The 24,022-nt window shown below is 35.2% G+C and overlaps 1 protein-coding gene, 2 long non-coding RNA genes and 1 pseudogene across 3 annotated transcripts; 2 read left to right on the forward strand and 2 right to left on the reverse strand.

Moving 5' to 3' along the window:
* Positions 1-2,443: 2,443 nt before the first annotated feature.
* Positions 2,444-4,248, reverse strand: LOC130733475 (protein DOWNSTREAM OF FLC-like). Its single transcript, XM_057585697.1, has 2 exons — positions 3,825-4,248; positions 2,444-2,977 (listed from the first exon to the last, which is right to left on the reverse strand). Exons 1-2 carry the CDS (start codon positions 3,979-3,981, stop codon positions 2,646-2,648), a joined length of 489 nt encoding a protein of 162 aa, XP_057441680.1. The 5' UTR covers positions 3,982-4,248; the 3' UTR covers positions 2,444-2,645.
* An 861-nt stretch (positions 4,249-5,109) lies between these two features.
* On the reverse strand, positions 5,110-7,344 carry LOC130731941 (uncharacterized). The gene is made up of 3 exons (XR_009016893.1): positions 6,233-7,344; positions 5,636-6,141; positions 5,110-5,540 (listed from the first exon to the last, which is right to left on the reverse strand). It is a non-coding gene; the product is annotated as an uncharacterized LOC130731941 (long non-coding RNA).
* Positions 7,345-12,046: 4,702 nt separating this feature from the next.
* Positions 12,047-18,002, forward strand: LOC130733505 (uncharacterized). Its single transcript, XR_009017487.1, has 3 exons — positions 12,047-12,667; positions 13,836-16,561; positions 16,640-18,002. It is a non-coding gene; the product is annotated as an uncharacterized LOC130733505 (long non-coding RNA).
* A 3,360-nt stretch (positions 18,003-21,362) lies between these two features.
* LOC130740175 (uncharacterized) lies at positions 21,363-23,630 on the forward strand (annotated as a pseudogene).
* Positions 23,631-24,022: the final 392 nt, after the last annotated feature.

Genomic DNA, 24,022 nt, shown 5'->3' on the forward strand with positions numbered 1-24,022 from the left:
ATTGTCAAAAAAATAATGTTTCATTACATTGTGATTTTTTTTTCAAAGAGGCCCACAAGATGTTAATTACGTACTAAAGAAGCAAATAACATTAGCCGAAATAGCTTCAGAAGGAACACAGAGAAAAAAAAGAGGAAAAGAGAAAATCAATGGTAGAAACAGCTTGAGCTCATGATAGAAAAATTGATTTAATTCCAATCCATGGGGAAACCAGATGTGATTTCTTCTTTTTGTTATTTTGACAGTAATTTAATGTATTTTCTTCAAACGGTTTGAAAAGGAAAAAAACATCAAATTTGTTGAAATAAAAACGAAGCCACTTACAACTTGAATAAAAAATATTTATAAAAATGTTTCTCATAACTGTAAAAAGATAAATAAAACGCAAAATATATTTCTTGATCTCATTACATACTACACATGGTGCAAATAAGTTAAATGTTGAAACTCGAAATTTATATATTTTGAAATCATATATTACATGAATACTCATGTTTTAAAAAAAGTATTATTAATCAGTAAATTAAAATCAACCATTTTTAGGGCAGATTGTGCATTTGAGTGATTACCAATAGTAATATTATATTTTTGAAATTATATATTCTATTTGGTGAAATTGGCTGATTGATAGAGTGTTATTTTATATTTTGTTACAGATATGTTTATATATATATATATATATATTTATTGCCTCCACAACATAAAATTTATGGATTCATCACTGCTCTACCTTGCTATGTTAATCTACTTTCACTAAATCAATGATAATATCTGAGTGATATTTAGATCTTTTCATTAAATTAAGAATAATATATAAATGTATACTATTAGAAAAATTACTAGTTTTATTTCACTAAATTAATGACAATATATATTTTAAAGGCTAAAAAGCATTTTTGGCCCCTAATGTTTTAAGTTTGTGCAAATTCTACCTTACTCTATTTTTGTCGACGTTTCTACCCCTCATGTTTTCAAACAGTGCACCGTCTACCCCTCCGTCAGTAAGGCTTTCTCAAGAGAGGTTCCTAAGTGGACTGGAGAGATGAAAAGGAGTATATGAAGTTGATGATAATCAAGGAAATGATATAAATTAAATTTGCTTGATGTATATATCAATTATGTATGTAACTGAACTGGTTAAATGCATGTTTTGCTACTTACAGGTCTTGAGTTTGAATCTTTTATGCCCAATTTTTTCCAATTTCACTTGTAATTTCCACGTGGCAGGTCCAAAAAATATAATAAAAAAAACTAAATCAGCTCATTTTGTTAGTTTTTTAACGTATGACTGACGGAGGGGTAGACGGTGCACTATTTGAAAACATGAGAGGTAGAAACATTAACAAAAATAGAATAAGGGCAGAATTTGCACATACTTGAAACATCAGGGGTCAAAAGTGCTTTTTAGCCTATTTTAAACAAATTAATGACAATATATTAAAGATATATAAGTTTAAGAAGTAACTCTCTCTCCTACATGGCAAACATTAATTGGATGTCAATATTAGAGTGACATTGCATATTCATTAAACTCTAAATTTAATCTCATTCTTTTTTTTTTCAACCACCATAAATTTTAAAATTTTGTATTAATATATTAATTTGAAGCCCACCACGTTTTGTCCATCTAATTTAACCCTAAGTTATTAACCAAAAAGATTAGATCTGGAGAGGGAGGCAGGGAGCCACACAGAGAACAGAAAACAGAGGAGAGGATAGAGATGAACAAATAGGAAGGAGAAAAGGTGGAGATCGAAGTAGGAAGAGGCAGATCATGGAGAATTTTGGGAACATGCCTTTTTATTTTTCTGTAATTCCCTTCTCTTCTAATATCATCCCCACATGCCCAAATCAGAAACAGAGGCTAAAGTGCAAGAAGAAGAGGTTGAAGACATAGAGTGGCTTCTTGGAGTATGAACTGAAACAACCACACCGACCAATATGCCGTGGTGGAGCTTGATCGAATTGCACTCATTCAACCCATACCATACCATGAAATCAAGTCCCCCCATCAATAGAAGCCCACAGGAAGTTCTAAAGATCTAAACTTTAACTAAAGCCTGAACTCAATATCACTCTTCAAAATGGATCAATCCCTATCAACTTACCCACACCTACATATAAACACAATGCAATTATTAAAGGAGATTTGGTTAACATTCTAGTGTTTTGTCAGAGAAGTGACTTATCACTGAAACAGGACTTCATTTCCCAAAATCAAATATGCTAGGAAGAAAATCACAACCCTCAGGACTCCATACTAAGTTACTAACAAAGGCAACTAAATGGAATTTTTCGTATTAAAATCGCATGAGAGGTCTCAGATTACAGATTTATTTCACATTGTGCCCGGCAAATCCTCATGGAAAGAAGCCAACCAAAGATTGGCCCTTTGTTACAAAGGATTCTACATTGCGAACAAAACACATTCAACAGATTCAGATATAAAAGAATACTATATGATAGCAACACACAGTAACTACATCCTCTAGTCCAAGACACATCATTTTCACGTAATAATAATATTGTTTAGCAGGGTACACTAACATACAAACATAAACTGAAAATGTCAAGATAACACTCCATCAGGATAGAATTTAATAGACACGTGGAAAACCAATTCCAAAGTGAATAATACCCTGAAATTAGTTCTCATTATCGAGCTCCTCGTATTGCTTGAGGATCTGAGTACAGCCAGCAGCAACATTCTCAGACATGAAGCCCATGGCATTGGCAAACCTATCATCAGAGGCAATGCCATTGTAGCGGGTGAGAATAACACGGGCTTGGTCACGGCCTGGGGTGGCCTCTTTGCAGGTTGGATGAGGGCTGCTTATAAGCTTGGCATCACAGATCTGGTCGCCGTGATCCTCAGACACGGAGATTGTGTATTCACCCTTTGAGTTAGTCCAGCCCCGCTTTGTGTATACAACTTCGTTGGAATTCTTCTGCCTACACAGCAGCATAACCTCCGCACCTGGGAAGAATCATCAACCACAAAAATATGTTACAAATTTGCAAAAGATTTCAGGCAATAATCACCAATACCTAACCAGCAATAAAAAAACAAAGGCATAGCATAGAAGTAACAATCAGAAGTCCAAACATTTAGCCTATTAATAGTAATAAACCACGAGAGGTAGTTTCCAATGTTCATATAATCCTCTTCAGTCTTAACTACTTAAGGTGATCACATCAGTCCCCATAAATTTAAATAGTTTGATGACTTAAAAATGTGTGTTTCTTTAGCTTAGACTAACATGAAGTAGGATGAGGATTATTTAGGGGTTACATCAATAAACCATTAACTAATAGAGCTATCATCAAAGTAAAATTCAGGGACTGCATTTCTAGATCTGCACACTGTTAAGTGTGTTTGAATGTCAATTAAACACAACTAAGCATAGTATTTGATTTTAGCTTTAGAATGAAGGATATCAAAGCATACGGTTACTGATATAGAAGAGTTCAGTTAACTTTCTGTAAAGTCGGTTAACCAAACACGCATAATGAACAATAATAGCTCCAAATCTACACCAATCTAACTAAAATACACAGTCAGATCAGATCTGAAACCCAAGTAACACAAAAAGCTAATCTCAATAGTACAATAAAAATGAAATCTAAAATAGCAACACAAGTAAGATTCAAAACTAAACACCACATTTCCCAAAATCAAAGATTTCAAGAACGATTAAACTCAAAATTTTGACACTGAAACAACAGGGATCCACTTCAGGAAACAGATCTGAGATTTTGCATCATTCAAATAAAAAATTATGCAAAAATTAACTGATAGAAGAGGTGAAGACTGAAGGAGTTACCAGCAATGCGGGTAGTGGCTGAGGTCTCAAAACCAGCACGGCATGGGTCACAGTAGACGCAACCTTTGACGATGAAAGGGTTCTTAGCTGGGCGAATGGCAGCAACCATCGCCGGAACCACACACAGAACAAGCAGAAACGCAAATCTGAAAGCCATAGCGAGAAAGAAAGAGAATCACAATCACACACACACAAGAAGAAGATGAAGAAGAAGATGAAGAGGGTTATCTGTGGTTATGGATGAGTGAAATTGAGGGAAAAAGTGTGAGTGAAGTAAAGATGGGGAAACCGGTATACAGAAAAAGAAAACAAAAGCAAAACGCGTGGTGTATGTTAACCTGTGCTGGAGCCTACTGTAGAAGATAGTGGTATCGTGTTTAGAATGTGACACGTCATGATTGGGAATGGATTGGTGGTGTGGAGTGAGAGTGAGGAGGGGTGTAGGGAAGGGAGGAGGGTAGAGGAAAGGAACAGTGGCGGTGATCATGGGTTATTATAATAATTGATGTAGCTGGCGTTGTCGGTGCTGCATGTGATTTTCAAATTAGTGAACACAAGCTGGAGTTATGGTAATGGAAGTGGAATCTGTTAATTCCGCGTGACGCGCCGAAAATTTTTCTCATTTGATTAGAGTGTGGGATTAGCTAAGGATGAACGTTTACTGTCACACACATGTTGTGATTTTGTTGGAAACAAAATTGGACTAATTCCACTTTTTGTATTTAAGAGTATCTCCAATGAGGTTACTTAGGCTATGTTTGACATGCCTGACTGATAAATTAGGTGAAATCTGAAAAACTAGCTGAAAGTTTATAAGCTAACTGAAAGGTGAAAACACTTCATAGACTCTAAAGGAGGTTATTGGACACCTTTTACATGTTCCTAGTGCAGTGCTTTCTTCCAATTGGATAGTGATGTGATTGAAGTGTTTGGTTAATTCCAACTTCGAATTCCCTTTTGAATCTTTTATTTGTTGATGATTTTGCTTTCAATTGTACTAGATTAATAAATGAGATTTGTAATAGTTTTCTTATGATAAATAAATGATAATTTTGTATTAGTTCAGTTTTTTATCACATGGTTCTGTTTCTGACAATTGTTTCTGTTAAACACACGCACTTCAAACTATGTTCACTATGCACCTCTAAGGGCGTGTACAACACACTTATAACTTCGAGGAAGAGATTTGCACACTTCTAAGTGTGTGGCCTATGCACCTACACGTGCGTTCAATTTAAAACACAACCCCAAACCGAGGCAGAATCACAAACAAACACAAATACATTCTCAGATATTAGGAACTCCAAACAAACAGAAACATAAACATATCCAAAGCATACATAAACCAATGCATTAACATAATGGCACCTAACATAATTGTGCATTACATAACCATAATCATAACATAAAAAGCAAAGATTAAAGGTTCATTGTTTTGTTACATAAACACAAACACAAACACAAAACCAAACAAGAGCCATATTCCTTCCTCTTTTCTTTCTTCTTGGCCTTTTCTTGTTGTTCTTGTCGTGCTCCCTCTCCTTCTTCCCATCCGCCTCCGCCACTACCACCAGAAGCTTCAGCACCAAACAAAGTCTGCTCTATCATTCGGCGCATCTCATGGTTAGTATCACAGATTTACGATCCCTAAACATATCCTGGGGTTGCGGGGTTCACCTTTACCAAGCTCAATGTCCTCAGGTCCTCTAAAATAGTCTGATATAAAGAAGAAGGCAAATGTAACACAACAATTAGAACACATTTACCGCAAAACAAAGAGTAAATAAACATACACAAAAGTTCAAACTAACCCCGGAATTCGCTGCAATATTGGCTCTCGTATCCAGACGAACTATTATGGGGTGGGAGACCGCACGGTACCACAACATGTAACCATCAGTTGTATGCCCAGGGTATGTGGCGGGACCCCCCTACTGAATGCGATGGCTATAAAACTCTGCATACATCTCATCAACAACCTCACAAGATACATATGCGGGTGGCAAATTAGGAACATCTTCAATCCAGCCAAATTGCCGCAAAACTCTCTCTGGCAGATGAGGCTGAACCATACCGCTGTGGCGGATGAACCCGGTGTAGAGGCTGGCCTGGGCAAACTCCCTAGATGGTCTGTGTCGGGTGTATGGTGTCCATGTCACCATGCTCGTGGTAAGGTCATCCAAAGCACACCTCTTCTCATGGAGTTCCCTATTCCCCCGTTGGGGTATCCATCGTATAGACCTCAGCATATCTTCACTGTAATTGAGGTTCATCCGCCTATCAAACACAGAGCGGGAAAGTGCTCAAAGATCCAGGCCTGTATCGAAGCAAAATAAAGTTTTATTCTTCAGTGATTAGAAATGCACAAATATCAAAGGTAACGAAATCAAATTGTGTCAAACCTTTACCTGAAATAGAGTCATGTACCCTAAACAAGCTTTGGTGTTGTCCCTGCTAGCATCCTTCAAGTGGTCATAAAGATAGGCTAGTGCTGCTGCCCCCCATGCATAATTGCCAACATTGAAAAGGTTCTCGAACAGCTGCAAGTAAGAAACATCCACTTTGTTGTTTCTCTTGTCACAAAATAGGGTCATCCCCGACCAAGCGCAACAAAAATGCCTTAGCAGCTTTATCCAGAAAGTCCTTTTGACTTGTCCTGTGCAACCTTCACTAGCCATGAATAGCGAGCAAAGGGTCTATAGGTCTTTTGAACCTCCTCGAATGGATTTTGCTCCGACACACCAAGTTGTTGAACCAGTTTAACAATTGCACCCTCCAGGGTGAGTCTAACAAGCGTAAAGAAAGACCCTGTGACAGGGGTATGCAGCAGGGATGAGACGTCATCAAGAGTAGTAGTCATCTCGTTGAATGGTATATGAAAAGACGACGTCTCAGGATGCCACCTCTCTACGAATGCAATCAACATGGCAGCATCCACGTGGGGATAATTGTAGTACAGCAAAGTCTCTAGGCCCTTTGAACCACCTGCTCAACACCATCACTGAAGAACACCGCCGGACCCTATAGATGTCAGCTATGGTAGTAAAATTTCAACTAATCCCGGCAAAGCTCCTCCTCTAAGGCAATGTAATGCTTCCATATTTGATTGGAAACATGAGCTTTAAAACTTTTAAGGAGGTCCCCCTTGGAAGTAAAGACTAGCCTCCTCTTCCTCCTCAAACTCCCCCCTCTCCTCAGTCTCATCATCATTATTAGGCTCTTGCACAATATGTCCAGGCTCCCTAATGACCACCCCACGTGAAGGGTATGTGGCGAGCACCCCCCGTTGAGGCTTCCAAATCACCACTTTTAGTGAACGGTTTGCTTCCTCCTCCTTCTTCTTGCAGTTCGACCTCGTGGGACGATTACATGTCGGGGCGACTTGATCCTCATTAACTACTTGTTTACTCTTCACATTCGGGTTCTTTGTACTCGGCGCCTTAATCATAAACAAAATTCATTTCAGACAATTGTAGTCAACATACACAACGCACTTGCAAGTGCGTAGGCCACGCACTTGCAGGTGCATATGCTTCCCGAAATATACGAACCTCTTCCAGGTGCGTGGCCTACGCATTTTAATGTGCGAACGAAACCAGAAATGAGAAAAATCGTGAAAACTAATGGTACCAAAACTAACCATGAATGCTGCGATTGCTAAAGGCTGTGGTGGGCGGCGTCGATGTCGTCCGATAGTTACGGTGGCAGAGCAGGTGGCGGTGGCTAATGGTGGTGGTACCTTGCTCTCTTTGTGAGTTTGAATGAATAAGAAACAGAGTGAGGTGTACAAAATTATCTAGTTTGCAGTGGCTTGGTCCTTGTGGCTCCACCGAAACTAGATAATATTCAGAGGAAAGGTAGCAAGTGAGGAGGAGGTGTTAGAAGGGGCTCTCATCAGGACGTGGCACTGGGCAAACAACAGGGTGAAAGGCTTCCATATTTATGTTTATGAATGGCTTTCTCAACTAGAGTTGTGCATTAGAATGGTGGGATAATTTTGTTGATTTGGATCCATGGTAAAGAATGCAGGGTATGCAGATGCTTTAAGTGGGGTAACATGGCAGAGCTATTGGTGTTCATAGCAAGAGATTTGATGGGCTTGGATTGTCCTTTGCGTGGCTAGATGCTCTTATGTTTTTAGTTTCTATCCACTTAATAGAACTCGTGTGGAAATTTGAATTATTTACAAGGAAGGAGTTTTGTTTTGATCCTAGAAGATTGTGGCTGTACAGTGGGGATGGAGCTAGAGAATTAGTATATTGTTTTTCTGCAGCAGCATAGGGCTAGTGAATATTTTCCTCTCTTGTTGCTTTCGGATCCTGAGTTGTAATTGTCACTCTCTTGATCCCGCTTTTCTTTCTGTGTAGTGCCTGCTTGGTACTAGTTTTTGTTTTCTTTTTTTTGACTACTTTACTTTGTTACGGGTTTGAAGTACCCCTTATACTTCATATTAATACAATTTTGCTTATCCAAAAAAAGGAAGAAGAAGAATGGAAAGGGATAGTGAAAATATGTGGGTGGGGGTGAGGGATTAGGGATTTGAAATGTGGGGGTGGTAGTTTTGGGTGGTTATGGGAAATTTTTTATATTAAAGGGGTATTTTTGTATTTTTGCACTTTTTTGCGGGTGGAATTAGATGACAGGGGGTGCCAATAACAATTACCTCAATTAAATTGCTAACTCTAATGTCTTAGGCCCTATACAAATTCAATTAAAGATAATTTGCACAAGTTAGCCTGGCTAACACAACTAAGAGTTACCCTTATGTCTAAAACACTCTCAACCAATTCCTCACGAAATCCCTATTTCAAACCAATCTCTCAATTGCATAAGAAATAACAAATTACTTGCATGCACTCAAGTTCAATTATAAACGGAAGAGAAATTTATAGATTAAAATAAATGTTCATGAGTAGAAGAAAAGTTAGAGCATAAAGACAACCAAATCCATCAACCCCAATTACCTAAGGAGAGTTAGCCGCTCATGGCTAACATGATTACAACGATAAAAGTCCAAAAGGAATGATCTCACAAGCCTTCAACCAAGCTCTATCTCCCTCTCCTTGAGTGTCTAGAGAAAACAACTAAAAAAGACTTCAGAATGATCAATATAGATCAAAAATGAAAAGTTGTCCCCCCTTTATGTTGACTGATGCGGCTGCACCAAATACTAGTGTAAAAGTGGCGCGGTTGCGCCACTTTTCCTGATCAGCGTCAATTTTTTCTGATTTGGTCAGTATCTTTACCTGAAATCAAATAAACAAAAGATAATAGTCCCTTCGTTCCTATATGTAAGGACCAAACTAAATTTGCACATCCATTAAGAAAGTTGGTTAATATAGTTTTTTGCATTAAATTTGTTCAAAATTGTTATTGTATTTCCAAAATTGTCCTTAACTTTTTTTTTTATCTTTTTCTATCATTAATGCATTTAATTTTCAGATTTCCACAACTCTTTATTTATGTATTTTTGGATACCACATCTCTTAATATCAATACTATATCCTATGCATTTTTTAATGAATTGGAAAACAAATCAAGAGAAAGAATCTGAGGGATTGAATTTAGAAGTAATAGTATCACTCGAAGACGAAATTTTTGTTGATAGTATTGACTAGGAGAAGAATTGACACTAACTAAAAAAATTTGGATCTCACATTTGGCGCAAAAAAAATTTCACATGGCAAAACATATTTCAATGAACTACTTGGCGCACATTACATTTCAAAAGAATTTATATATCCACATCCCAAATTGGCTTTTGACACAAAACATCTCTTGTTATCAATTTTTTTCCAAGTAAAACCAAGTTGCATCTATCTTGCATTAACAAAATGCCTTTAGAAATTGATTTGAATATTAGTCCCTCTGATGAACACATTTGGGAAGACAGACTGCATTTCAATGGTGAGGAAGATGAGGAAAACCAACATGATACTGAGGTGCATGATGCAGTAGCACAGGCAGAACCTCTAGAGTTTCATGCCATACATTCACAAATAGAGGTTGGAAAAGAACAACCAGTTGTTGTTGCTGAATCTGAAACAATTTTTTTCTAATGATAATATTATTCTCCAGAAAATCTATGCAATTACAAAGATATATTTATGATACACTATAAAAAACACGGGATTTAGCTGCGGTTATTTTTGCATTTAGCGTAACCGCCGCTAAAAATGCTTAGCGTAGGTTGAAAAAATGCTGTTGAATCTGGCGAACGCAAATGTTTAGCAGCGGTTAAAACACAACCGCCGGAACAACCGACACTATATTTAGCGGCGGTCAAGCCTGTCCCTGAACAATAAACTCTCATTCTTTTTAAAAGCATTTAACGACGGTTAAAACCGCCGCTAAATCCTTTTCTCAATTTTTAAAAAATTGGTTGCTGTTTCAACTGCACTGAGTGTCTTTTTTAAGAAAAATCAGACTGAATGCTTTCACTCATTAATATTAATTGTATTGGTAGTCTACTAGTCTTCTACTCAAAAACCTTCACATCAAGGAAACAAAATACTAATGAGAAAAATTCATTTGCAATGAGCTTTAAGCACATAGTCCTGAACCTCATTTTCTATTAATAAAAAAAATACAAAGGGTCTGGGTCTTTAGTAACTGCAGAGAAGACTACCAAGTTCCAATCTATTTTCCACACAAGAATCATTTAAAATCAATCGGCAATCAAAATCATCATGCACAACATAAAGATAAAAACTTATATATGCCACAGAAAATCCTAAGGTCATGTCAATATTGGCTAAGAGTCTACCATGATTGAACTACATAAGAAGCACAATAATTAAGTTTCATGGTATAGTCATACATTTGAACTGCATAAAAAGGATAATAATAACTCATTGGCTTGGCTGTAGCACATTAAGTTTAATAATCAACCATTGGGAGAACGGGGAATGTAGTTAAAACATTAGAAAGGATAAGATTGCCATAAAGAAAGATGGTCTAGCTTTCCCTCTGCAGTTGTTGTTTTCTCTTCCTGATGAGACTCAGCTTTTAAGCAAAGGCATCATCCAAGTAACTCAAGCATTATTGTCTCTGAATTCTTCCAAGTTTACCTCCTGCAAATGAAGAAAATTGTAAAGAAGCATATTTAAAGATTTAGAAAAAAACATAGATGATCAATCACACCATTGAATTGTAAGAAAAAGGAAATATACATGAGAATCGAAACTAACCATAAATTTCTTTGACCATCAAAATAATGTACTGCTGCCCTTGATGTGCTCATGACCCAGGATTTTTTTGCTAAGCTAACCATAGATTTCTTTGAGAATCAAAATAATTCCACCCTACTAAAGATGCAAAATTAATCATTATTGATTCACTAATTCACATGTCACACGTATATGTACACTTATTATTAAATGAGAAATGTCACGATGCCCCCAAACCTATATCACATATGATAAAATCAAATTTACCAGTGAACTAAAATGTGTATGATATGCTAATTATATAAATTAAAAGCACTTAATACAAGTCAAAACAAAAAGGGGTCACTTTCTATATACTGAACAACATGCATCACATAACCTTAACTAATCAAATTTCATTCAAATAGAAATATATGTGAAAGGAACCTGTCACCTACTACAATCAGAATTAGATCCTTTGCAAGCAAATATACAATCAGAATTAGATCCTTTGCAATCAGAATTAGACATTTATAAATCTCACTGTAGGAAGCACCTACAGTTCAAGTGTAATCAAGCAATTCATTGGTGATTGATATAAGTGCAAAAATCTAGAAGCAAAATTCATCAAATAAATATTTGATATATGTATTACAGAAGATCAGGTTATGGTTCATGGCTAAATAAATCATCCCTTTCCAAATTTATCTCATTATCTATAGGTTTACCTTCTAAAACCAACAATGCTATTGCCTATAACTTTCAACATTCACTCATAGAAGTAAACATTTGCTAGAATGAAACAAGCTTTATGACAGTTTGTAACCCAATGCATGCTTTCAAAAATAGCTAAATGACAACATGTGTGTACTTGCCTTGAGTAAGATCTTCCTCGTCCCCAATAAAAAAGCAGCAGCATCAGTGACTCAAGCAGATGTGGTGTGAGAATCAATTAGAATTAAGCTCAGTACAACATAAAAGAAAAATAAAAGTAGGTGTATTCATAAACAAAAACTATTACCACCATAATCACATTGAAAGCAAATAGAATACATAACAATAGACCAGGTTTACATAAAGAGATTACTTTCTGTTAGCTAGGAGCTTCATCAACATTGCATTTTCGTGGGAAACAAATTTCAAATGTCCATTAGTGATGTATACATATAGAAAAGAAACACAAGAAGCCCAGAGATGTGATAATTTAAGAATAACATACATTGAGAAGCTGGCCAGAAGTGATGCTAGGTAGAACAAGTGTTGCAGCTTGTTTCTTTGCTTGTTGGATAATGGGTTACTGTTGTTGGTCCCAGTTGGTAATGTCAGCTAACTTTTTCTTCTGAGCAGTTCCCACAGAGATAGAATCTCCCTTAACCAGTTTTCTCAATTGAATCCCAAAAAACATCCAATCCCTAATTTCTGCCCTCTGAAACTCACTACGTTTCATTTCTACTCAGGTCCGTTCCTCCCTTTCTCTTCTCTTCCCTTCTTTGATTTAGGTTTTTCTTTTTCCGAGTCGGTGTTGGTGGCCCTCTCGCACTCAACATCGTTGTTCCTCGGTCAGGCTCTTGTCCATCCCTCTCTTTCTCTCCTATTCTCTTCTCTTCCCTTCCCTTCTTTGATTTGCATTTTTCTCTTTCAGATTCGGTGTTGGTGGTGACCCTCTCGCACTCAACATCACTGTTTGGAGGCCCGGTACAACCCTCTCTCCTATTCTCTTCTCTGATTTCATTAATATTGTGCTTCCTGTCAAGTTCTGTTCTTGGATAAACTACAATCAACTTCTTTTTTTATATGATTCTTTGGATTTGGACATTAGATTTTGATTTGCTGATATGGGTATCAAGCCAAGAGATGAAACAAACTGAAAATTTAATTTTTTGAATTTGCTTTTGTATCTATTTACTTTAGATGTTTTGTATTTGGGAATAAGTGCATCATGCTTCTCTTGTTATTAGGTAAATGCAAAGTAGTCATTCTTTGTCATTGTTATGTACAACAATAAAACATTATAATTCCAGAACTCCATATTTTGGATGAGTTCTCTGAGGTAATTATCTAATTCAATAAGGTCGTAAACTCAAGCTGAGAATTTATTTACCTTCACCATTCGTCCCCATCTTCTCATGTTTACACTTTGCCCTTTTTCTTTTCTTTTCTTTTCTTTCCTTCCCTTTCTTTTACTGAATACTGCTACTCTCCTATTGCTTGGCATGATCTTTTCATTGACATACATGATTTGTTTTTGGGTTCGTGGTGCCATGATGTATAAGACAAGTTCAAAGAATGACATATATTATGGGGTATAGTGTTGGTGGAACATTGAACTTTTCTCTAGCATGAATGAGTCCAAGAAGTGGTCAAAATTTTGGATTAGTATTCAATGGGGAGGGTTAGAGGTTGTATGTTCTTATTTAATGGTGTTTTGTTTGAGTGTGGAGAGTAAGATACAAAGTTTAGGAATACAATCCTTCTTGTAGACTTTAGTTGTTCTGCATTTGTTACTACCCTAGTTTGGAATAATCTTGATAGAATGAAGTCCTTCTCTTTAGCATGAATGAGACCAAGAATTGATGTTAATTTTGTTTTAGGATTGAATGGGGGAGGGCTTAGGATTTATGTGAACGATAAGGGTTAGATACATAACTTATGAATACGCATGTTATTAATATATTTATCTATCTATTGGTGGCCTATATATCTAGGCAATTTGTTTAATTAACACTTGAATTCTCGTTCCCTTATTCTATAGCAAATCCTTTGATTTATATAATAATCTGAATTACATAGTTTTGAGTTATTTATTATTAAGTTTAAAGATATGCTTGCTAAATAATCTGAATTACATCCTTTGCTTTTTCAGTGTTAAGTTTCTCACTGTGTTTGTGACCTGTGTTCATGACACTCTCTATTGTGGTTCAAGTGCCTCACTTCTCCTTTTGACTCCTCTCTTCTTTAATTTTCTCTGATTATGGTATGTCTGTGTCTTTTAATAATGTCCTTTTGCTTGTTGCCTTGTTCTGAGTTCAGTTGAATAGGGCATTTGTATTATTGATGTCAGAACTTCTATATTTCCAAATTGCTTTCTAGTGTTAGATGTTTGGATTTGGTAATTTAACATAGTGAAACTGAATGCTTATTGATTTAGTGAATCATTTAAATGGTAGTTAATACTTATTAGTTGTTATACTTGTAGCATATTAGTTTGCTGTTTTTTTACAGCCAAGAGCTATGTAGTAAATTGCAAGTTTGTTATATTTCTTGCTTCATAAACTAAAGCAATGGATAAGTCATGGATTTCGATGCCCCGAAATTCACTTGCATATGAGAAAGGGGTTAAGGGCTTTTTAGATTTTGCTTTTGAGCGTAGTCTGTTGATGGTAAAATATTATGCCCATGTGTTCTATGTGAATGTAGAAAGTGGCAAATTAAGGATGTGGTATATGATCACTTAATTGTTAAGCAATTCCCGAAAAATTACACCTTCTAGTTTTATCATGGGGAGTCCGGTCATGTGGAAAATGAAAAGGTTGGTAGGGCCAATGTTTCAAATTCAACACAAAACATTTTGACCCATGAAGATACTATCCAGAACATGCTGAATGAAGCTTTTGGAGTTGACAGGCACCGTGTGAATGAACCAAATGAAGAATTCGCACAAGGTGAAGGAGAAATTCCAAATGTAGAGGAGCAAGGACATCAAGCTAGAGAATTTTACGACTTAGCAAAAGATGGGGAACAACCATTGTATGAAGGGTGCACACGATATTCTAAACTCTCTTTCATAGTTAAGTTGTATCATATCAAATGCCTATGTAAGATGACAGATAAGGCTATGACAATGATACTAGAACTACTACATGATGCATTTGAACATGCTAAGATTCCAAGTTCATTCTACGAGGCGAAGAAATATTTAACCAAGCTTGGATTGAGCTATGAAAAGATACATGCATGTCCAAGAAATTGTATGTTGTACTGTGGTGCGGATTATAGGGAACAATGCAAAGTTCGTAAGATGTCTAGATGGAGCGAACCTAAGACAAATGGTGAGAATCAGATGTCTGCTGATGAAAATTGTAAGAAGAAAGTTCATAGGAAAGTATTTCGTTAATTTCCTCTTAAACCTCGATTACAAAGATTGTTTATGTCTTCAAAGACTGTTGAGGATATGAGATGGCATGTTGTGTATGCTAATAATGACAGTATGATGAGGCATCCTAGAGATTCCGCCGCATGGAAGGAGTTTGACACAACAAACACATCATTTAGTGGAGATCCACGAAATGTTCGTCTTGGATTGGCTGCTGATGGTTTTAATCCCCATAGTGTATTGAGTGCGAGTAACAACATCTGGCCAGTTATTCGCATACCCTACAATACTCCTCCATGGGTGTGTATAAAGTAGATGTCTTTTATCCTTTCAATGATAATTCCTGGTAAAAAAGCACCAGGAAATGATATAGATGTTTACTTCTAGCCTCTAATCAAGGAGCTGAAGGAATCTGGAATGATGGTGTAGATGCTTATGATGCTTCAAAGCATGAGATGTTCAAATTGCATGCTGCTTTGATGTGGACCATTAGTCACTTCCCTATGTTCAAATCTTTCTGGATGGAACACCTACATAGGATTGGCTTGTCCTACATGTAATTTTGACGTTGTCCCTTGCCGCCTTCTGCATAGTAAAAAATGGTGTTTTATGGGCCACCGTCGATTCCTTGATACAAGACATAAATTTAGACTGAACAGGATTCGGTTTAATGGAGAGCAAGAATTACGTGATGCACATAAATCATTGTCTGGCTTTGAAATTTTTGCACAGGTTAAGAACATTAATGTGGTATTTGGTAGAAAAGATAAAAGAGTTGACAAGCGAAAGAGATCTCGTGGTGACCGAGATTCCTCACAAAGTGGCACCCAACAATGGAAGAAGAAAAGCATATTTTTTGAGCTTTCATATTGGGAGCACAATAAGTTGCGTCACAATCTTGATGTCATGCATATCGAAAATAATGTGTGCGAAAATATCCTATTTACCTTGCTAAATTATGGAAAGTCAAAAGATCACTTGAAAGCTTGAAAAGACCTTCAAGTCATGGGCTTTAGGCATGACCTTTGGCCAGACGAGAATGGAAAATGTCCTTTAGCTATTTATACAATGACTAATCAAGGAAATAAGTTCTTTTTAACAACTTTAAGCAATATCATTGTACCAGATGTTTATTCCAGCAACATTTCTAGGTGCATTGATATGGTGAATTTTTGATTGAGTGGAATGCTAAAAAGCCGTGATTATCATATATTGTTGGAGAAATTGCTACCGTTGGCCATGCAGACAACATTTCCCAATGAAGTCTCAAAAGTATTGAATGGATTAAGCTCATTCTTTAGACAACTGTGCTCAAAAGTGTTGAGTGTACCTGATTTAGAACGAATACAACATGATATTCTGCTCACTCTTTGTAACATGGAGATGTTATTCACCCCTTCGTTCTTCATGGTCATGGTTCATTTAATTGTCCACCTTGTTGAAGAAGCGAAGCTTGGACGTCCTGTATATTATCGATTGATGAACCCTATAAAGAGGTAAAGCATAAACTAGTAATTTTCTTTTCAATGCCATGATTTTCAGCGTGATATTTATCAGATGTTTCTTATCATTAGGTACTTAGAATTTTTAAAATCCTACGTGCGCAACAGGGCACAACCTACAAGCTCTATTGCAGAAGGCTACCTAATGCAAGAGATCCTAACATTTTGTTCAAGGTACCTCGATGACAAAGAGACTGTATGGAATCGACCACATCGTGTTGATGATGAGTCTATTGATACACAACCTAAAACACGAGAAGCAGAATTGTTTCCTAAAGTGGGAAAATCAGTTGGTTGCCACTCACATTTCACCCTTTCATCTGTTGAAAAACTATTAGCTCATCGACATGTTCTAACCAATTTCCCAATATTTGATCCATATCTCCAGTAAGTACTTCAAATAGCTTACTTAAATCATCCTTTTACATGCCTTCTAACTTATATATGTATAGGAAATTTGAAGATATTGTGCAAAGGCAACTAAGAAGGACTACAAGAAGTGCAAGTGAGATAGTCAAGAAGGTTCATAAAGAGTTTGCTAGTTGGTTCTATAATCATGTAAGAAAAATATCAAATTCAAATGGATATTCATTTTTATTGGAATTATACACGTTTCTAACTCTATGACTATCTGTTTAGATTTTTAATAATGGGAACGACCTTACTGAAACAGACAAATAAGTTCTTCTTTGTCTTGCTGAAGGTCCTGAAAGGATTGAGAACTCAAAATAGTGGGGTTTTCGGTTCATTTGGAACAAGAAGTTACTGGATTCGTAGTGATGCCCAAATGAGATTTGGAGGGGTTCCTTACTATGGGAAACTGATAGACATAATTAAGCTCAGCTTTAGTGGCTTATTCACGATTCCTTTATTTAAATGTAAATGGGCTAATACCACCAATCCTAGAGGAATGCAAAAAATATGATTTGGGTTTTACCGCAATTAACTTCACAAGACCTATACATACGGGAGATCATGAAGATGGTGAGCCTTTTATTAAATCTTCGGAAGCCCAAATGGTTTTTTATGTTGATGATGAGAAAGAAAAAGGTTGGAGTATACCCATACATTGAATCCAAGGGACTTATATGACATGGGTGAAGCTATTGAAGAGGTAATTGTATCAAATGAGGCATTTCCATCACAAAACTTGGAGCAAATTTTTCTGAATACTATCGAACATGTACAATTGGCAAGAGTTGCTACAAATGATGATCCTCTAGATTATATCATTGTTGAAAATATTGATGGTGACGATATTCAAGATTATATAGTTACATGACAGACATGGGTAAAATTCTCCTTTTTTAACATTTTATCATAATTTTTCTCTACATCAATATATATTAGAAAAGAAGAACTTTCATTGTGACGTGTCAACACCAGATTAATTCTTAGTGACGTGTCAGCACCAGATTAATTCTCATAAAAATTATTCCACGTGTCAATTTGTTAGAGGGTATATTTTTTAATTAATATATGTTTTAATTTTATATATTCTAAACTAATTAATTGATATTATTTTAGAAGATATAATTTTCAATTGATATATGTTTTAATTTTATATATTCTAAAATAATTGATTCATATTATTTTAAAAGATAAGATTTGGTCTTTTAATTTATTTTTAGAATATATTAATTAATTTTTATTGAATTTTCGATTTTTTTATTAATTCGGGATTTTATGAGTTTTTATTGTGATTTGCTAGATTTTGTTAGTTTTTATCTATTTTATTTTGTACCTTTTTTAATATTATATTTGATTGGGATTTAGGTTGTTTATTTCTTAATTTTATTTTAATTTATCTTATTATTTATTTAATTTTAATTCCAGGAAATATTTTATTTTATTTTTAGAGTATATTAATTAATTTTTCTTGAATTTTCGGATTTTTAATTAATTTAGGATTTTATGAGTTTTTATTATGATTTGCTAGATTTTGTAGTTTTTATCTATCTTTATTTAGTACCATTTTAAATATTAGATTTGATTAGGATTTATGTTGTTTATTTCTTAATTTTATCTTATTATTTATTTAATTTTACGTCCGGGAAATATTTTATTTTACTTTACATTTATTGATAGAGTATAATAATTAATTTTTATTGAACTTTCATATTTTTATTTAATTCAGGATTTTATGATTTTTTATTGTGATTTGCTAGATTTTGGTAGTTTTTATCTATCTTTATTTAGTACATTTTTAAAGTTTAGATTTGATTATGATTTATGTTGTTTATTTCTTGATTTTATCTTAATTTATCTTATTATTTATTTAATGCTAATTCTAAGAAAAGGGAGTTGATTTGGTGCTGAGGGTCCACAAAGCTACCATGGACACGCAGAGATTTGATAGCTGCTATTTCTACCTCTGTCACATGTCGCGATCAGGACAGAGGTATGTCGTAAGATGATGTTACGTGAAGTAGAGTTTATCATGTTGTGATTGATGATTTGTGTCATTTCAGTTTATCCTTTGTTCGTAATTTAATCATGAATTCTTAAATTTCACATATTTTGTGTGTTTTGATCCTAAAGTTTACAAATTTTTGCATAGACCCTTTAACGAATTATTATTGAAGACGTAATGTTTTGATTCTTATGTATTGTTTTTTCTATTGTTCTCCTTCCGCTTTTGTATTTTTTTAAACCAGATTTTAGTATAGTTTGTAGAAATCCATGCGCGTAAAGCCATTCTAAACGAGATTTTGGTATAATTTATAGAAATTCACGAAACTTAGGATAGCTGAATTTATATTCATTTCTCAAATTTTGCTCCTTTTTATTCATCATGTTTGAGTTGTGTGTGTATAAGCATACTTTTTGCACTGTATGTGAATGATGCACAACTTACTAATTTTTTTTTTATGATGCACAGGGCAGTCAAATTGATGAAATTGAAGAGCTCATATTTAATCTTCATGAGTATGTTTAGCCCATTGTTAAGGTTGGTTCATGTTTTCCTCAAACTCATTAGTTTTGCATATAATCATGTTTTAGTATGCCAATTGGGTGACTTATCTTACTTTGCTCTATATATTTCCTTAAGTTCAATTTAAATTGATTGTTAGTATAAGTTCATTGGTGAAGTAACCACAATTATTTTGGGTGGGAGAATTATTTTGTTTTTTTCTCACATATATAGATAATTTGTTGGGGTGCGCACATATGGGGCAATACACCATTTTTTGTTTCTCTTGACTGAAATGTGCCTTTGATTTTTTGTTTCACAAGGGTTCCACCACAAGATTCACAAATACACTAGATACAATTCTTTTACCACAGTCATTTTAAATTGGTGAAGGAGGGTTTTTTGTTCTTCAAGACTTCATTTTGGGTTTCTGTTTCAATCTTCTTCATGAATTGATTTTGTACTTCAGCTAATTGTAAGATGTCATATGCTTCAAGGATTCATGCTTTTCTCTTCTTAATCAAAAGTAAAAAGATTGAGGAAAAGAAAATCTTTTGGGGTGCAGAATATTCATTTATTGGAAAAAAATTACACGTGTCATTCTCAGGTTAATTCTCATAAAAAATACATTTTAAAATTTAAGATTTGATTAGGATTTAGGTTGTTTATTTCTTGATTTTATCTTAATTTATTTTTGATTTATTTTTAAAGTAAAAAAAATACATTTTTAAATTTTAGATTTTATTAGGATTTAGGTGATTTATTTCTTGATTTTATCTTAATTTATTTTTTTTATTTATTTTTTGAGTATTAATTAATATACCCCTAACTTTTTTTAAGAAGAGTGAGTTTGAAAGCTATAGCTTAAGATAATTTGTTAATATATTCCCAAATAATAATAATAATGATAATAACATATGTGTGCGGGTATGAGCCGGTTGGGTACTATAGTGCCCATACCCACTATTTTTTGTGGGTAATTACCTATACCCAACCTCATACCATTTTAACGGTTTTTTACCCTACTCATAGTGAGTATTTTTTGCGGGTACCCTATGATTTTGTGACCCATTATCATCCCTAGATTTAGATTTTGGCAAAGATTGATAGCTTTGTGTAATGACATTGAATTGTCTAAAGGTGGAGAGCTTCGAGTTGCTACCCACGTGAGTATAGGGACGAGTATATGCAATTTTTAAAAACGCGGGTTTGGGGATGGTACTAAAGTACCTACCCATTTTCATCCCTACTTAGTTGGAATAAACACAATAATGTTATACTTTATGATTTATCTTACACAATCCTGATTTGTGCTACTATCACATTCATTTTTTTTAAAGATTAATATGTTGGTAATTTCTTATATCTATGATTTGTGTTATCGTCTTCATATTTACGGAGACTGTGAAACGAGTTCCCGTTGGTCTCAATCGGGCTTAGAAGAGAAGTCCTTATGTCCACTTTACTCATCAATTCTGACTCTTATATTTCATTTGTTGTTTAATATATTTTTAATAATCAAAGTATTAATTGATGTATCAAATACAATAGACATATTCTCCGTGCAACGCGCGGGTAAAAAACAGTAGTTAGCTTAATTTGTATTGTTCTTTTCATTTTATGCATCCTCGTATATACTTCTCTTGTCTATTATTTACTTTCTGGTTAATTAGTGCTAACATTTTGGATTTAAAAGTTTGGTTAGATCAAAGAGGCATGCTCGCAAGGCTTCTTCTACACCAGCACATCCATCGGTGAGTCTTGAGTCTACACCCCAACACAGTGAGCCTATACGTCAGCTCAGTGAGCCTATACCTCAGCAAAGTGATCCTATACCGTGACAAAGTGAGCCTATACCTCAGAAAAGTGAACCTAGAAGTGATGCGGTCCAAAATCAGCAACGTAGAAGACGTGGAGAGTATGATTCCACACAATCTCTTAAGAAAACACCTACGAGATCTTGGAGAGTGAACCTTATTGGTATGCAATTCATGTCTTGACATGTTTGACTATGCAATAGTTTTTATTGACTAGTATTTTGTGCACTAATTTTTTTTTATACTTCACATGTAGGTGAGGATGGGGTTGTGACACAAGCTAGTTTGCGAGTAAAAGATTTGTGTTATGAACTTCCTAGAGGTAAGAAAATTGTGGTTGAATGGAATAGGACTTGTCAACTGGTTGGAAATTCCTGAGGCCTTTTGGGAGGTTATCTAGGGGATCTTGCATCTAATGCCTCTAAGTTTCCTATCAATTTTGTGAATTGGCATTTCTAATACACACAAAAACCATGTGTGGAATGATAGCATAAAGGTAAGTATCATAATTAAATACTTATTTTCTCTTATTGACATTATCTACATGTTACTACTCAAATTTGTTTATTGTAGAAAAAATTCATAGTGAATGAAGAGGGACATAGAAAGTATATATTGGAAAATTTGGGGGGAAAATGCCGCGCTCGGACGTATGCTGATTGTTTTAGAGAACAAAATACCTGGGAACAAAATCTTGAGGCGTGCCCTAATGGTGTTCCATTGGAGCAATGGGTTTCTTTCTTAGAGTATCGTGCCTCTGTAAAAGCGAAGGTAATAAGAAGTATTGTTCTAGATGATATTCAACTACTCACCATTAGCTAACTATTTTTTATATCTCTTGATGCAGAAGTATTTTGAGAAAAACCGACTCAAGCAGACGGTCCCTCACACTCTTGGGACAATGACAATTGCAAGAAAAAATATGAGTTGGTATGGTTTATTTTGTGTTAATAATGCTTTATTAAATATCAAATTTGAAGTTATTATTTCATGAGATTGTTAATTTAATACTTCATAATAGGAAACACAAACTGGAAGATCATACAGTAGAGTTGAGTTGTATTCCATTACCCATAAGAGAAGCGATGGATCTTTTGTCAATGATGAGGCTAGAGAAAAAGTGTGAGTACAATCTGTAATTTATGAGTTTCTATTTGTATTTAGATGCTTACATGTTTCACATTTAAATTGTTTTTTGAATTATGTGGTTAATGTTATATGTAGGAACAACTTGAGATGGCTATTGATAACAAGATGTCTGAAGAAGAAGCTTTCACGACTATAATTGGAAAAGAACACTATGGGCGTGTGCAAGGCATGGGCTTTGGTGTTTGCCCCTCTGAAGTCCTCAAAGGTTTTGAGGGCTCATCGTCCGACAGTTCCTCATTACAAGTTACTCAGCTGCAATCAGAGTTGGAAGTAGAGCGCGCTAGAGTTGATGCTTTGGAAATGTTTTGGAAAAAGAAGTCACAAAGTTTAAGGGTATGGAGGAACAACTTTCATTTCTTATGCAGCATGTCATTGGCCATGGACTTATTTAGGTAAGGATTGAATTTGATAGACAATTTTTATTCACATTAGCTGTGTTTGAAGAAACGAATTCTACTGTTGCTTGGAATCCACCTTGATGTGGTTTGAATGAGAAGTTGTCTAAACTCTGTATTGTATCTTGGGAGTTTGGTTTTGACCTCTGATGATTGTTGCTTGTGAATTTGTTCGTACCTTACGGATGACTTTGGTACTTGTAGGTTAGCGATGTAGGCTCTTCGAATGAAGTAAGGCGATCTTCGTCCGCCAGTCATCAACATGAAAACAATGGACTATCTACTTAGTTTTATGTAAGATTTGTGAAATGATTTGAAATGATGCAACTTAATTGGTTCATTGTATTGAATATGACACTTTATCGTTTTGGTGTAAATTGATGAACTATGTTGCTTATGGTTTTGATTAATGTCATTGTACCTATGTTTTGATTTAAGTTAATTTAGTTTGTTTTCGATGAATGAATTTTCACCAGGTGAACATGTTCTAATGGGAGGCAACAACTTGTGGTTTGATGTTGACTTGATTTTATGGTACTTGATTGAGTATCAAGGCTTGGTGTGTGGTTTGTTGCATCTGGCACTGTCCTTGGAGGCCATGCTGCTTTGATTCATGGTTGTTTAAGTCATGCTTTGTTTAGTGATGGGTTTTGTGTTAGGGTCGCCTAATGTTACTTCCAGAATTTGATGGGTTGTTGTTGCTTTCGTTATAAAACTAGTATTGATGTTTAGCATTGTATGTGTTGGATGTGTCAAGCCTTGGATCCCCAATTGGGAGAGTTTGTTCCCATTAGCAATCTTATTTTGATATGATTATCTATTTTGTTGTCATGAAAAATCAATGATTGAAATTTATTCAGAAAGCAGGTTTATTTTAATATATAATTACAAACAAAAAAAATTAAAAAAAACTTACTGCAGTGGGTCGAACCGCCGCTAAAGGCTAAATATTCTAACTCCCATACGTCATATTTGTGGTGGTTCAAACCGCCGCTGAATACAAAATCAATTTATCCTAGGTGTATCTATTTGCAGCGGGAGAAACCGCCGCTAAATTCAAAGTGGTATGTTGTGGCGGTTAGTCCAGCAGTTTTAGAAACCGCGACAAGAAGCGTTGCGACGCTTGTAACGGAGACGTTTTGAAAACCTCCGCGAGATGCATTTAGCAGCGATTAAAATC

This window comes from Lotus japonicus, chromosome 1 (genome assembly GCF_012489685.1).
Source record: "Lotus japonicus ecotype B-129 chromosome 1, LjGifu_v1.2".
Classification (NCBI taxonomy): Eukaryota; Viridiplantae; Streptophyta; class Magnoliopsida; order Fabales; family Fabaceae; genus Lotus; species Lotus japonicus.